The sequence below is a fragment of the Sinocyclocheilus grahami genome, unplaced genomic scaffold, assembly GCF_001515645.1.
Source record: "Sinocyclocheilus grahami isolate Dianchi unplaced genomic scaffold, SAMN03320097.WGS_v1.1 scaffold204.1, whole genome shotgun sequence".
NCBI classification, from domain to species: Eukaryota; Metazoa; Chordata; class Actinopteri; order Cypriniformes; family Cyprinidae; genus Sinocyclocheilus; species Sinocyclocheilus grahami.
This window is the reverse complement of record NW_015505383.1, coordinates 83572-99951: the sequence shown is the minus strand read 5'-3', so window position 1 is coordinate 99951 and position 16380 is coordinate 83572. Positions and strand designations below refer to the sequence as shown.

Below are 16380 nucleotides of genomic sequence, written 5' to 3'. Positions count from 1 at the left end.
ATGGACCTGTTCTATAATGATACAACTGTTCAGAGATTAATTTATTTTTAAAAAGCCTCATTATTTTTCTAAATTATTTTGTAGAACATTATTTATTTATTTGTCATTCAAGATGTAGAACAGTTTTGTAACTGTAATATAAGTAACATTTGATATTGATATTGCTATCATGTGACAATAAAACTATTAAACAGAAAAAAATGATATCATAGAGATGATTCGTATGACTAATAACTAAACATTTAAAGATTTAAAGATAGATAGATAGATAGATAGATAGATAGATAGATAGATAGATAGATAGATAGATAGATAGATAGATAGATAGATAGATAGATAGATAGATAGATAGATAGATAGATAGATATTATTTTACTTTTACTTAATGGTTGAACAAACTATATATTTTTTCATGAATTCTCCTTTTCATCATCTTAATTTGTCATTTCATAATTTATCATTTACATCATAATTTGTCATTTACTCACATAACAATATCACAACATAACAATTTTGGATGCATTATTGACAAAGCTGTTCTTTGCAACAACATGCTGGAATTAATTTCCACACACACACACACTTTCAGAATTTATTTTGTGGCCGGACTGTTTATTTTTGACACCGCATGATGACGTACAAGAGCCATTATTACAGAAGATGCCTGTCAGATTGGTTTAAAATAATAAAGTTGACTTAATGTGGGGGAAAAGATGTATGATGGAGCACAAGGAGTCATATTACAACAACATAATCTGATTTCTCATGTGTGTCCAGGACAGTCAGATGTCTGTTCTTCAAGCTTGTTCGTCTCCATTTTCTAGATTCTTTTCTAAATAAATATTTGTAATTTCAGAATGCAGAACTCAAAAATAACTCATTGCAGATCACTCAGGACTCAACATATTTCATCCCACAGTAACATTTGTGAAAGTCAACGTACATGACAGCTCCCAAAGAAGAACATGAGGAATGCTGGGAAACAAACAAACCTGAGCGCACCTTTTCTCCTGATGTGTGGCATCATGGCACTTATGGTTCAAATGAATGTGCTTCCCCTCCTAATGTTGTGTCTCTGTGGTTTACCTCATCCACACCCACTCATTTATTAGGCAACATCAGCAACCCTTTAAAAATGTTGCATTCTCACTCCCACATAACTCAATTCTGTGTATGCCAATATTTTTGCTTTTTTTCCTTCCTCCCCCCTCACACAGTTGTTTGCATCTTGTGACCACAACTCTGCAGACTCCAGTATAGAGTTAATGGAACATTTCAGGTATGTTATGAAGTTGCTAAACTAAAGAGGCAACATAAACTGACCGATTGATTAATGTGCAGTTGTACAGTATAGTAGCCTATAGTTAGTTCATGTTTATGGTCAAATGAACACATTGATGGATATGGCTGATCCAGATCATTCATTCCTCTCCCCACATTTTATAATAATAATAATAAATTTAACTAAGGGGAGACACTGCAGGCAAAAACACTTGCTTTTTCATGCACCTGTCACGTTTGAGATTTTGGGCTTTTTGGTTTTTCATAAAGTGTTTTTTTCAGACTAGTGGAAAGAAAACATCCGAAAGACACTGTTAAGGGTTTCTTTTATAGCACTGTATCTATTTAGTGTCAATAGATTTCAATTACAATACATATTTTTAAAGGCCGTTTTCTCAAAATGAGTTTTTTCTCCTACACTGAGCCATAAATCTCCTCTTCAGTAGCACTTACACACACCAAACTTTACATTTTTATTCCTGTCTATATCCTGAAGGTTTTTACAGAGGGATTTGTTCATATATAATTTGCTGGATTATATACAACATTTCATTCCCCCCAAAATTGTGAAAATATAGTGTTTTCTGTCTGTTCTAAGCATTTTCTGAATTATGGAGTGACAAAAATGAGATACCCAAAATTCCCTCTGTAAAAACATTTGACTCTAATATGTCAAAAAATATTAAACAAGAATTTTGAAATGGACGTCATCCAGTGTTTAGATTTTTGTAATAGAAATGTATGCAAATTAGCACATATTTCATTAAATAATGACTTATTTGCATATTTAAACAACATTTTAGAAAACTTGTAATACAAATTTTTTTTGCAATTATCAATGTAATCAATCAGCTGGGTAAGTAAGGCGATAACTATTAGTTATTTGTTTACCCTATTCACCTGCAGTGTCTCGCCTTAAATTGTAAAGTTTTATACATCATGGTAGATTTTATTGTAGTGCCTTTAATTTACAAAAGTGCTGCATTTGTATTGTAATGCAGTTGTTTCTAAGAGAATCTAATTCAGAATGTATTACTATATAAAATTATGTCACAACAAACAAATAAATATTTTAATAATAATAATAATAATAAAATGATTAAATAATCAATTTCATCCCCAAAATTATGGTCATTAGTTATTATTAATATTAATTTATACTTTTTCTTATTACATGATCCATATTCTAATGTTAAATGAAATGAAATGAAAATTTAATTGTAAAGCTTTATACATCATGGTAGATTTAGTTGTAGTGCCTTTAATTTATGATGATTTAAATTTAATGCAATGCACAATGCAAACAATTGAAATGGTCTATAAAATATGTTTTTTTTTAGGGAAAAAATGTAATCTGGTCATGTTAGTTTGAGACGAGCCAATACAAACAATTGACAGCTTTAATGCATGTGGTTCTGTCTTTAATCTATATGGTCATGTTCACTGATTGGCAGAAACAGGATAGCCCTTTTCTGATCTGCTTGTTTGACAGCTCTCAGCAGGTGCCCAAGCAATCAACACCAATCGTAAGAGTTCAGGGTTCACAAAGACCCCCTCAATGGTTATGTTTAGGACTGTGAGAGTCCATGTGTCTGCTATGATTTAGCTAAGAGGACTGTGATAATGTAACAAGAGCTGAGGAGAAACCAGCTACCTAGTCCACCAGGACGCTTGAGTTCAAATGTTAAACGTCTAGCCATTAGAGAGAAAGAGTGAGGCTGATATGGTGATATTCTCATTGAGATTCACCCTCTTTGCTGTAATCTAATGCTCACTTGTGTCTTCGTGGAGGGTCTATCATTGTGAACCCACTGCGTCTGATTAAAGCGCTGAACTGCGATAAATATTCGTCACAGAGGGACATCTCATGTTCTTTTTGACACACCATTCGACATGTTGTTACATCACATCTGGGAGACCATGTGGCCTCACTTATTCACTTGACAGGACCTATCACTGGCTCGGGTTAGAGCCAGACCACCAGGCAATGACTTCTGCTCTCTCTTGTGACCTTGGTTGCACATCACCTGGTCTGGATTAATGGTAAACATGGGCCTGTGTGAGCTGTGGGTCTTTTCTCAAAGCAAGTCTTGAGCAGAGGGGGTCCTATTGTTATAGGCTTCCTGCACATCTTCTGCGGAGGGAAGAGGGAAGGGAGGTTACTGCGTAGTTTGACAGCCACTTACAAGCTCAAAGAACATATCAATGTATATAATCTGGGTGTATTTCATAAGTGCATTGAAATTTCAGGACAGAAAGCTGTCACGTGTCGTTTCCATGCTAAAGGAAATGCATTGGTAAAATTACTCAACATAATATTAAGGTCAATGATATGACATTAGTTTTTTTCTGTTCATTTATTAAAAGTAAATAAAAAATGCAATTTGCAATTACAATGACTTGAACATGTTTTTTCATTTCGGTATTAAAATTCATTTTGATATTGTTAGGACATGCAATCAGAAATGTAAGGATGATACACAAGCTAACAAGGAACGCTCTGCATAACGTTCTGCCAAGGTTATCTTAAAGTTATAAAGAAACGTTCTTCCAGTAATGTTAGTAGAACATTTGTTCAGAGTCTGGTCTTTATTAATGCTCTTCTACACTCGTTTCTTTTCTGAGCAGTATTTGGAAAAGAATCTTGATGAGCGAGTTAGTTAAAATCGGGCTGTGTCCCGTGTACCGTGGACATAGTGTACTATTTGAGGGGACAGCCATTTGTAGTGGTGTCCAAAACCATAGTGGACATTACTGAGTACACCCATTCAATCCCACAATGCAACAACTGATGTACACTCAACAGCTAGTTGCAAGAAAATAATCATGCATTGGGAGAAAAGTGGCTAATGAATTCCAGGGTTGCCAGGTCTGCATAACAAAACCAGAACATTTGTGTTTTGTGGGGTAAAAACCTCCTTCCAGGGGGTTCCACCTCAGTCGAAATCGCGTTCTGGGGGCTGGGGAGTTTCACTTCAACCCGCAGTCTAAATAAACAACCTGCGGCAGCAGTGTAAAAGTAGTCCGATTCTGCTGGAAAATCGTGGACTTGGCAACACTGATGAATTCCCTTATCTGATGACGTTTAATGAAACTGACAGCCTCTGTAGTCCCATTTAGCCACTTGTTGGCAAACATTTTAAGACAAGTAAAGGCTAAAACCCACAATGGGTGTCAAATGTAGAAAACGAATGTTTCGCATATGTGAGGTTGCAAGTTTTAATTGCTCACACTGGAAATATATTACTAACTGTCTGATTCCCTTTCCTCACAACCACTGACTCAAGCTCTTCAGATTGCATCAGTGTTATTGTTGTTCTATCAAGCCTTGATGATTGTTCTTGCATGTTTTCTAATAGTAAGGCAACAAGAGCTTCCTCTAATTGTCCCGTCTTGAACTGATGACATCTATAATGCTTTTAGAAGAAAACTGCACGCCTGTGTCGCTTGGTCTCATTTTACACATATAATGAGCATCTGAGGGCATGTGGCATTGACTATTTAGCCTTGGTTTTGTTTATGAACAATGAGGAATGTGTCCTTGGCTTTCTATAATATGGTGATAGTTAACACTGTTCATTTACAGTTGTACTTTTTTTCCCTGAATGTTTTTGCATGTTGGTTACACCACACGATTTTGAAAAAAAAAAAAAAAAAAAAATTTTTTTTAAATGGAAGCAACAAAGAATAATAATAATAATAATAATAATTATCACTACAATAGAGTACCTAATTGCTTAGTTACTTTTGATGGAAAGTAAGGCGTTATGTTACTTTTGCATACTTTTTCTCATCTGGGCTGGGCTTGCTTGTTTGTTTTTAATTATAAAAAGTTATATTTTTGGCAAATGTAAAAGCGTTCACACCAAAAGTAAAATTAATGAACCTTTCAGCTGTGCTGTGCAACTCCCTTTAGCAAAAAAAAATAAGTTTTGCTTAGTATGGTTGAATTGGATCATTGAGGGTCAGCAGCAAAGACATTGGTTAATAAAATGGGCTTCAAACATAAAGGATTTATGTTATTTAACATTTTAATTATTGCAAGTTTGCATCATATTCTGAGTTTGTATTTCACCGGTTTTATTTAGTTACTTTTGATGGAAAGTAAGGCGTTATGTTACTTTTGCATACTTTTTCTCATCTGGGCTGGGCTTGCTTGTTTGTTTTTAATTATAAAAAGTTATATTTTTGGCAAATGTAAAAGCGTTCACACCAAAAGTAAAATTAATGAACCTTTCAGCTGTGCTGTGCAACTCCCTTTAGCAAAAAAAAATAAGTTTTGCTTAGTATGGTTGAATTGGATCATTGAGGGTCAGCAGCAAAGACATTGGTTAATAAAATGGGCTTCAAACATAAAGGATTTATGTTATTTAACATTTTAATTATTGCAAGTTTGCTTCTTATTCTGAGTTTGTATTTCACCGGTTTTATTATTTTTGAGGAATACTGAATATGTTTTTTGTGCGCTCCTGATTTCTCTCAAAATGGGGCCAGGAGAGCTTCAGCCACTAAATGGGAAAACAAAGTAAATGGCATTACTTATTTGAAAAAGTAACTCAGAAATTTTCTTGTAAATTAAAAAGTAATGCGTTACTTTAGTTACTTGAAAAAAGTAATCTGATTATGTTTGTACCTCGGGTTACTAATGCGTTACCCCCAACACTCTATGCTAGCTGGGGAAGAGGTACGTATATGAAATTGTAAGACAGATTTGCATTATATGCTTAATCTATTTTTGAATAAATTGGTCCATTACTGAACATGTTAATAGGGTCTTTACACTGACGGTAATGTCTTTCAGCATCTTCATGCATCTTCAAATGAGATTACATGGAGCTCACTTGATGTACTAACACAAGGAAAAAGCTTTTTAAAGAGCTGCTCATCATCTGCATTTGCTGTCCCCCTCAGCTCATAAATAATCCACAATAGTTTTTGCTTCATGGAGCGACGTAACATATGCCATTAGAGGCCTCTGCGTGCTTACCTAAGCTCCTGAAGTAAGGTGACCAGATTTCTTAAATGAAAACTGGGGACATTTCCTAGTTCAATGGTCAAAATATCACCGAAATCTCACTTGCGATTATCTACAAATTAAAAAACGAGGGCTATATATTTGTGTATGTTTTTGTTTTTAATTGTTGTGGTTTCCATATATAAATTCCACAATTAATAATTACAATGATGTTTGAGGATCAAACTTACTTTAGTTTATTAATAGGCCTACAGTTCACCAAAAATCACGCTGAAAAGTAAACAGTAATTATTGCACATAGCAAACAGATCAAAATAGGATTATAACAAAATTATGACTTTACAAAAACACATTAAAAATAAAACAATAAATATAAGAACGTATGATAAATAAAATGTATTTAACCATTTTTTAAAAAACATTTTCTGACTGTATTTAACATGTTCAAAAACCATGAGTATGAAGTAATTGCAACTTAAAAGTTATTCTATGTTTATGCTTTTGGAAATTATCTTTAGGCTACTTATCAGGCTTATTATTTCGCATTTAGGCTCATTTTGACAACAAAGCATATGCTTTCTGCAAATGTAACTGTGCATATTACGTATCCGGTCCATGAACTTCCGTCTGCTAGCTATCAGAGGTCACCCTTTCCATTTTCATTGACTCGCACTACACACTGTTGCATATCACCCCAGACTACATTACCCATCATTCATTGCACTGATTGCACACAGCACTGATTGCACACAGCTATTTCACTGATTGCACATAGCACTGATTGCACACTCATATAACTCACTCACTATTTAACACTCACTCTGATCCCTTCCCTCTGTCGAGTTATGTTTAGCGCTTATCTTTTGATAGCTACACTACAGAGTCCTCGTTAGTTTACCCTGCCTTAGCCTAGTCTTGCCTTGTCTGTTTTCTCGGTTTTTGATCTGTGCCTGTTTTCCTGGATTTATCCCTTTAGTCTCGCCCTTGTGATCCTGTTCGACAATCGTTGACCTTCACTAGCCCTAGGACTATTCTTGTGTCTTGCCCGCCATATACCTGTTTGCCACCGTTCGACCCTGCCTGTGTTTCTGACCTCCTCTCATGTTAATAAAGCTTGCATACGGATCCGCACGTCTCACGTCTGGTCAGCCACGTTACAGAGCAAGTGTAATTGTTTAGTTTATTATTTTTTTTTATATTATTCATATCGGAAGTTTCAGGAAGGTTTAATACTGTGTGCAAAACAGATATCGCGACCATATCACGCCTTGTGCACACAGTATTACTTTGTTTTAACATGTATAGTATGTGACTACCTTGAAACCAATAACGGCGTGTCGGCGTCTCTTCTGATAATTGATGATAATAGCATTCTTCTGCATGGCTTCAGTAGCGGCTGTGTGGGTTTAGAGTAGAGCAGTGTTTGCGGTAAGAGCAGGGCCGTCCTTAGGGGGGTGGAACCAGTGTGGTCTCACCGGGCCCCACGCTTGAGGAACGCGGAACTCGATGGTGAACGGACCGAGGGGGGCCCCACTCCCTACCTTGCACCGGGCCCCGTGTCAGCTAAGGACGGCATTGGGTAAGAGTATCGCTCAGTGTGCGGCTGTTGTCTTAAAGAGGGGCGCTGGCTGCAGGATCACACGGGGGCTGATGGCTAACGAATGGGCCAGATAATGGTTCCAGTATGTGCTGGAGTGAGTGGAGGTCTTCACAGCTGACCTCTCTGGAGTGATTTAGCGCGTCTGTCAGCGCAGCTCCCGCTGTATCATGGGTTGACTGCGCGGAGAAAGCGAATGTTTATTTCTCTTTTTAAGGCCTGTTAACTGCTTTTTCTACTTCCGTTATTGAAAGCATTCTGTGTTTTCTTTGATGTGAGCAGCAGGGGCTAGAAACTAAATAAAGAACACCGTAAACTTTTCATTGAGAGTTATTACAGTAATTACCAATGATTTATTGACTGGCTTTGCATTTGCCATAGGCTCATTATCAGTTACAATACACTCATTACTCCATAAATGAGCATATTGATGTTTTAGATGAGCCGTTCATGTAAACAACATATGGGTATTTCTTCAGCTGTTTGCACTTTTGTGGACATTTAGAAATAACGTATTTTAAAACACTTTCCACACTCTCACTATTTATTTAATCTGTACAGGTGCATCTCAATAAATTAGAATGTCGTGGAAAAGTTCATTTATTTTTCATATTGAAAATGGGCAATTTTGTTTGCTAAAATAAAAAAAATGAATGAATGAATGCAACACTTGCTTCAAAGAAAGAAATGCTTTTGTCTTATCTCTAATTAAATTTCTATGTAAAATGTAATTGAAATGCAATGTTAATATTGCTTTTCATGCCATATTCATGTCAAAACTGCTTTCACAGGTGAAACAAACTAACAGTAATGAATGACTTCTCAGATTTGTCTTTCTGAAGAAAAAGAAAAATGTACAATATTTTTGACAGCCCTGTGATGGAATATTTTGAAATTCACAAGGGAATAATAACCAGGGCTATTACTAAACTTTGAACAAAATGCATAAATACTGGAAGGGAGGGACATAATTATGTATAAACAATGTAAATCTATAAATGACAATCAAATGAAAGGCATAACTGGTTGCTTTTATCCATAATAAACTAAAAAGACAGATAACTGAAACAACACAAAAGTGCAGTCCAAACAAAACACAAAGCTACAGAATACAATAAAACAAAACAAGAAGCACAACAAAACAAAAAAGCACAAAAAAACAAAACACAGCAAAACAAAACACGACACAAAGCAAAACACAACAAAACTAAACAAAACACCAAACTAAACTAAACTAAACTAAACACCAAACACAACAAAACATGACAACAAAACACCAAACACGACACAACAAAGCAAAACAAAACAAAACACAAAAAAAAACTAAACTAAACACCAAAAAACAAACAAAAAACCCCCACCAAAAACAACAAAACAACAAAGCAAAACAAAACACCAAACACAACAAAACTCCAAACATGACACAACAAAGCAAAACACAACAAACACCAAACACAACATGACACAACAAAGTAAAACACAACAAAACTAAACAAAACACCAAACACAACTAAACTAAACACACAACTCAACAAAGGGGGTTCTGACATCGGTTTTGGTCAGAGAAACAAAAAACTGCTTGATAATCACCAAAATAATATGTGTAATATGTTTATTAAACTATAATGTCACCTGAACAACAAAGCACAAATGTTACATAATATTTCAAGAAATAAATACAATAATTATGAATAAAACTTTCTACAAAAACTATACAATACAAATATACAAATTTAGACAATCCATAGAATAATGTTTAATTTAGAAACTGAGCAAATTATCAAAATGAGGCACACAAGTTCATAAAACCATGTACATATGCTAAAGAATGAAATAAAATAACAATCAATTCTGACCCAAAAAATACATTAGAAAATAATAACATTCAGAGCACTAATACGGCAGGAAAATCCTGAGATTATGAACTTTAAACACAGTAATTGACTATTATTCGAATAATATATTCTACCATTCAAAAGTTTTAGATTAGTAATACGTTATTTGACAGAAATTGATATTTTTATTCAGAAAGGACACATTAAATAGAAAATCTTTATATTTAGAATGATTTAAAATATTTAGATTTCACATAAATGCTGTTCTTTTGAACTTTCTGTTCATCAAAGAATCCTGAAAAAAAAATGTATGATGTTTTCCACAAAAATATAAAGTAGCACAAACAAATCAGCATATTAGAATGATTTCTGAAGGATCATGTGACACTGAAGACTGGAGTAATGATGCTGAAAATATTTCGTAATTTTACTGTGTTACTGGATTTATGATCAAATCAATGCAGCCTAGGTCAGCATAAGAGACTTCTTTCAAAAACACAAAAAAAATCTTACAGACCCCAAACTTTTGAATGGTAGTGTATAAAGAAGACCTTCATCATTTTCAGTTAACTGTCAAGCACTGGCTCTTTCAGTGGTGGGAGACTCTGTTTACTCACTCATGTCTGCAGGACTTGCTGTCAGGCTGCTGGGTGTGTCTGCTAACTGAGCTGATATTGACACAACTTCACTTCCAGCAGAACAGGAAACTTCCTTTGAGAAAGAAAGCTAAAAAAAACAAATCATTCAAGTGAACAACAGTACAAAATGATGTTATTAAGCCATCTTTTGTGTATCTTGATATTTACCAGTTGCGGGTATGATCTGTGTTCAGCATCCTTCTGTAGAATGAAGTCGGTCAGTAGTTTCCATGGTGGGTTTATCAGCACGTCACTGTCCTGCCTCTCTGGACTGTCCAGCTGTAGCGGCTCCTCTGAAACCTTCAGAGGATGAAAACACGGATTGCCACTTGAGTTCTCTACTGCAAACTGTCCGAGCCATAGACGCTACTAGACCATATTTACAGGAGCTCTCTGTTCCAGGATCTCTTATTGCTTTCGTTTCCAGTAAAATACAAAATAAAAATGCATCCAAATTTGTTAAACGTTTGGAAGGATTACGATTTATTTATGTTTTTAAAACAAGTCTCTTATGTTCTCTTATGCTTTTATCAAAAATACAGTAAAAACAGTAATATTATGAAATATTATTACAATGTAAAATAATTGCTTTCTATTTTAATAGAGTTTAAAATGTATTTTATTCCTGTGATGCAAAGCTGGATTTTCTGCTTCATTACTCCAGTCTTCAGTGTCACATGATCCTTCAGAAATCAGTCTAATATGCTGATTTGCTGCTCATGAAACATGTTAGATTATTATCAATGTTGAAAACAGGAAACCGTGATGCATTTTATTTTTCAGGATTATTTGATGAATAGAAAGTTCAAAAGAACAATTATTTGAAACAGAAATCTGTTGTAACGTTATAAATGTCATTACAATCACTTCTGATCATCACAGGAATAACTTACATTTTCTAATATATTCAAAACAGTTATTTAAATTGTAATAATATTTCACAATATTACTATTTTTACTGTATTTTTGAGCAAATAAATGCAGCCTTGGTGAGCAGAAGAGACTTCTTTCAAAAGCATAAAAAATATTAATTATTCTAAACTGACTGACTGGTTGTATACATTTATCTACAGATCATATTTTAATGTTCATTTTTTAAAAGTCAGTCTGGAAAGATTTAGACCTTTTGCACTTTGGACAAAAAAAAGTATTTTAACGAGCCACATCAGCTCATGCACCACTAAGTAAACTTCTAGACACTTGCAACATTGCCATGGAAGATGATTAATATTAGGAAATGCATGATATAATGTAATTGCTATGAAATAAAAAAGTTAAGTGTTAAAGTTACAGGGAAGTAAATGGGTAAGTAACTGCTCACTCACCAGACAGCCTTCAAGCTGCTGCTGTGTGCTTCTCATCATCAGACCTCTCTTCTTATCTTTGCATCGCTTGTTCTGGAACCAGACGCGGATGACCCGAGGACTGAGGCCTGTCATTTCCACCAGCTGCTCTTTCATGAGAGCGTCCGGTCTGGGATTAGCTCTGTAACAGGTCTGCAGCATGTGGAGCTGGGACTCACTGAGCACCGTCCTCACACGTGTGGATCTCTCTGACCTCCTCGGCATCGACGACCAGGACGGTGTGGATTTGATGCCCTCTGTCAGATATGAGAGGTTTTACCTTCAAAAATAACTTTTCGCTCATTTACACACAGCAAAAATGAGGCTGAAATAATGTCAGTTGATCTGTCAGCATTGAAAAAACATTGAAACATTTTATTAAATGTTAATGAAAAACTTATAAATGAACATTGAAATTTTAAATCCCCCATGCTGAAAAGTAAAACATTGAAACGACATCAAAATATCAATTTGCAAAATCAAAACAAAATTCAACAGCGATTCAGCATTAGTGTTCAATGGAAGCTTGTTCATAAACTTACCGGATGGATCAACAGTCTCCTTCTGTTGGTTATCAGAAGTACCCATGAATTTGTTAAAAAGCTCATGGTGGTCTGTACAGAGAAGCTGCCACGCTTCGTGTGTGTTTCATCTGTTTCACATGGGATTTTAACACGTGATCGCACATGTGAAGTTCATGTGGTTTTTCTGTAAGGGTGAATATATTTCAAAGTTTAAATATGTTATCTATCTAATCAAATATGAATAAATATTCATTAAAGAAAACTGATGAGATATTGGCTATGCATAGGCTAATGGTTCTCAGTCACATCAGAAACACAAAAGCTCATAACCTATAGGCTACTTTTGAAGAGAATCTGAATGATTTGACTTCTGATATTCCTTAAACTGAAGTGTTACAACAAATTTGTTCCTTGCAATGATATCGGGAAGCAGTACACTCTAAAAAATATATTATTATATATACATATATATATTATTATATATACATACATACACACAATCAGAGACATGCATGACCTTTACATTACTCAAAGATTTTGAAGACAGAACACACACTTCTATGTTGAATAGTACACAAGCAATTTTCCAACTCTTTAAAAAACACCGTAAAACAGGGATTTTTGTTAGAAAATGTGCACTTATGAATGTGAAACTTAACCAACAAAATAAATAGATTAATAACAAAAACTTCGTTATCTACATTATCATACTTAAAATATCCAAAAACTACATTTTCGAAATGCAAATTAAAATTAAAGAGTACCTTTTCTTTGATAAACATAGAGACATCATACCATACCTTTTTAACACAACTACAGTGCCAGAAGATGTGGGGTACACTTTCCAAGTGCAGCGAGCAAAAAGAGCAGTCAGCATCAATATCCTTCTTAAACTTACTGAGAAAATGTTTAGAACAGGATAGAATTTATGAACTGTTTTGAAACGTCACCCACAGAAATAGGATACGTGCACACGTTCACGTCGACGTCACACTACATGCGTCATTGCGTCATCGCTGTCCGCCATATTGCATGAGGAACTAAGAGCGGAACGTCCCGGATGCATGTAAACATCCACGTCAACAGAAAGTATATTGATGAAACAGTTATAAGGGCGCGGAACAGCGCGAATACAGACATTACGGGCTCTGGCGGATGTATAATTAAATGACTTAAACACGGTGGTGTTTTTAGGTTTGTGCAAACAATGACTTCCCTAACGCAGAGAAGCTCGGGCCTGGTGCAGAGACGGACCGAGGCCTCGCGTAGCGCCGCCGCCGCGGAGAAGGAGAAAAGCCCCGGCGAGGATGAGGACGAGTCCCGCCGCGGAGAGGAGGAGGACGACGACAAGGGAGACGCTAAAGAAACGCGGCTGACTTTGATGGAAGAGGTGCTGCTGCTCGGACTGAAGGATAGAGAGGTTTGCCGTGACTTCTGTGGCTTTGTTAGTCAAATGGTCGCCAGGAAGCGGCTGGTAACTGGAGAATTAGATAAATCCTGTAATACGACAGAGGTTAAGTGTCTTAAAAGCAGCTGCTCCTGGAGAGCTTCACCATTTAGCCTTCTGTGAGGGTCCCAGTCGTGTGTGTGCTTTTTTTTTTTTAGTAAAATATGGCTGAAAGGCGAAGGTCTCTAGAGCTGTATAGGTGTACGTTATGTAACTCTTTACAACGTCCCTCAATGTTACAGTTGCAAAACAACATAGCTTGGAAAGGTTAGACCAATAACTTCAAAATGTCACAAAATGAATGCAGTCAGGAACATAAATGGCTTTGAGTTTTGGTCAGCTGTTACATTATGCAAGCATGCCATTTCTTCCATATCCACGCTAATGATAATAGCAGTATATCTTATGTGATGTCTGCTGATGTTATTCTTAGAACATTTTTCTTGCTCAGGGTTACACATCATTCTGGAATGATTGCATATCGTCTGGACTGAGAGGGTGTATGCTTATTGAACTTGCCTTAAGAGGACGCCTGCAACTGGAGGCGTCTGGAATGAGGAGGAAAAGCCTGCTAAACAGAAAGGTGTGTGTGACACTTGGGGGCTTGTTTTTAACATGCTTTACACTTTATCTGTGCTCTTTAAACCTGTTTGTTCTTCAGGTGATTTGTAAATCTGATGCCCCCACTGGAGACATGTTGCTAGACGAGGCATTGAAACATGTTAAAGAGACTCAGCCTCCAGAGACAGTCCAGAGCTGGGTTGAGTTGTTAAGTGGTGAGTTGTGAACATATTTGATACAACATATATGTACAAGAAGACAAGTTATTTATTTGCAAGGGAAAGTTCACAGTTCCAACCCTGTATGACTGACTTTCTTCTGTGAAACACAAAGATGATTTTTTTCAATCTTCTTTTAATGCAACGAAAATCGTTGGGGTCCAGTGTTGTTTTTCACCCTACTGACTTTCTTTGTTTGATCAAAAACATTTGAAACAATCAGAAAATCAACTTTTTGTCATATAGGACGTTGGTTTGGAACTTGTGAACGATGTCAAAACTTAAATTTTTGCACAAACTTTCTTTTTAAGTACATGAAACACTGTTTACAACCCATTTTACTTCTGGGATGTGATGCTTTTTAGAGAGGAATAGAATTTTGATCCAATAAATAGCTTCTAGTGTTTTAGAAAAGCGTTTCAAACTTTATAAGCTATGAACCGAACCGACCAGCTACGAGGTGAATCACATTACCAACATTGATTGGAAGCAAAGTATTTGAAAATCTGATAAGACAAAGGTAAAAGACTGTGTCCTTAACGGCTTTAGTGAGGAAAGAACTGCAAATCCCACGAAGAACTGCGAATTACATAAATATAAAAACAATGGAGGGATATGAAACTATTAATTTAAAGTTGTTGACTATATCAATAGAAATAAGAATATATGCATCGTTCACTTGGGATGTGACGAGATCTTGTGGCACGAGATCTCGCGAGATCCGATGTGTGTCGGGAGACTGGTCTCGCGAGAACGTGACGATATCCTCGTGAAACAATTTGCAGTGTTTACATTAGAGCTGCACGATTAATCGTTGTAATGTCCTTCCTTGTTTGGGGAATTACAGTCGCCGCGTGTTCCATTCACTTCATTATTTATTGGAATAACAATCATACGACATCAAAAATGAAAACAGAAATTAACACCGCTCCCAAACACGTTCTCAAAACTGTTCCTTTCCCCATAGGCCACACCCCTACCTCATCACTGCCTGACTAAAACACAGATGTTATGGGTACAGCCCACCTCATTATCTTATTAGGGGAAAACAATAAACATTATACAATATATAATACATATAAATGCATAAACAAATAATGTGAAACAATAACTCACAGGCTCATACAATCGTTTAAAGATCGCGAACTCGATTCAAACACCCACGCAATCTCATTCCTGAATGACAACGATTCAGCTATGTCTTTTATGACTGCTTCACATCGCGAGTGTCAGTGGAGCATGAGAAGCACGTTTTGTCGCTGCCATGTTAATGAATCATTCATGCTGCTGCTGATCCAGAAAGAGCAACACAAACAGTCTTTTCAACCACACATCATTATTTCTGTGTTACAGACATTTAAATAACTGGGATAAAAGTTTAAAGTTTGGGTAGAAACACTTATTCTCTACAGTAGCGATCAAAACGAAAGCATCTTAACACTTGTATGTATTGTAACGCTTATCCTCTTCCGCCAGGATGTGGCGACAACTGCCCGTTTAAAAAAAAAAAAGTATTTGTCATTGAATCATTCATTCAGGAGATTCCAATTGTGAAACGGGTCTTTATGAATTGAGACACTGACTTCTTCATTGAAATTTTTTTTTTTGTTCAAATGAATATATATATTTTTTTTAACTTAAGCAATGAACATTTTGTCAGAACCACTAGTAAATGACATTATTTTGTTTAGTTTTCTAATCTTTTTTTCTTCAGAATCGTGATCTTCAATTTATATTTAAAAAAAAAACACGATTCTCAATTTATCCGGAGTGGTGCAGCTCTAGTTTACATGTTGTTTATTGCTGCATATAATTCATTAAAATAGATGTTTAGTTTCATAAAGTACAAGTTGATTTCAAAATGCACCTAAATTTTTTTGCATTGTGTTTTTCAGTTGAATAAAAGACTATTTTCACTATATATTTCATCATTGAGGATTTCTTTTAAAAAGTCTAAAAAT

The 16380-nt window shown here is 35.6% G+C and overlaps 2 protein-coding genes across 4 annotated transcripts in view; one reads left to right on the top strand and one right to left on the bottom strand.

Moving 5' to 3' along the window:
• Positions 1–3351: 3351 nt before the first annotated feature.
• Positions 3352–12282, bottom strand: LOC107595574 (insulin gene enhancer protein ISL-2A-like). Of its 2 annotated transcripts, XM_016286009.1 has the most exons (5): positions 12212–12282; positions 11652–11926; positions 10495–10626; positions 10306–10399; positions 3352–3415 (listed from the first exon to the last, which is right to left on the bottom strand). In XM_016286009.1, exons 1-5 carry the CDS (start codon positions 12255–12257, stop codon positions 3360–3362), a joined length of 603 nt encoding a protein of 200 aa, XP_016141495.1. In that variant the 5' UTR covers positions 12258–12282; the 3' UTR covers positions 3352–3359. The 2 variants fall into 2 exon arrangements, with proteins under 2 accessions (XP_016141495.1, XP_016141496.1); XM_016286010.1 differs by lacking the exon at positions 3352–3415 and having other exon boundaries at positions 10273–10414.
• Positions 12283–13194: 912 nt separating this feature from the next.
• Positions 13195–16380, top strand: part of LOC107595534 (Golgi phosphoprotein 3-like) — a 6855-nt gene continuing 3669 nt past the window's right edge. Inside the window, exons 1-4 of one of the 2 annotated variants that reach the window (XM_016285958.1) lie at positions 13195–13259; positions 13388–13613; positions 14092–14223; positions 14302–14416. In XM_016285958.1, the coding sequence (XP_016141444.1) occupies positions 13258–13259; positions 13388–13613; positions 14092–14223; positions 14302–14416 (475 nt within the window). In that variant the 5' untranslated portion in view covers positions 13195–13257. Of the gene's footprint in view, positions 13614–14091; positions 14224–14301; positions 14417–16380 lie in introns of both variants that reach the window. The other variant, XM_016285959.1, reaches the window with a different exon arrangement.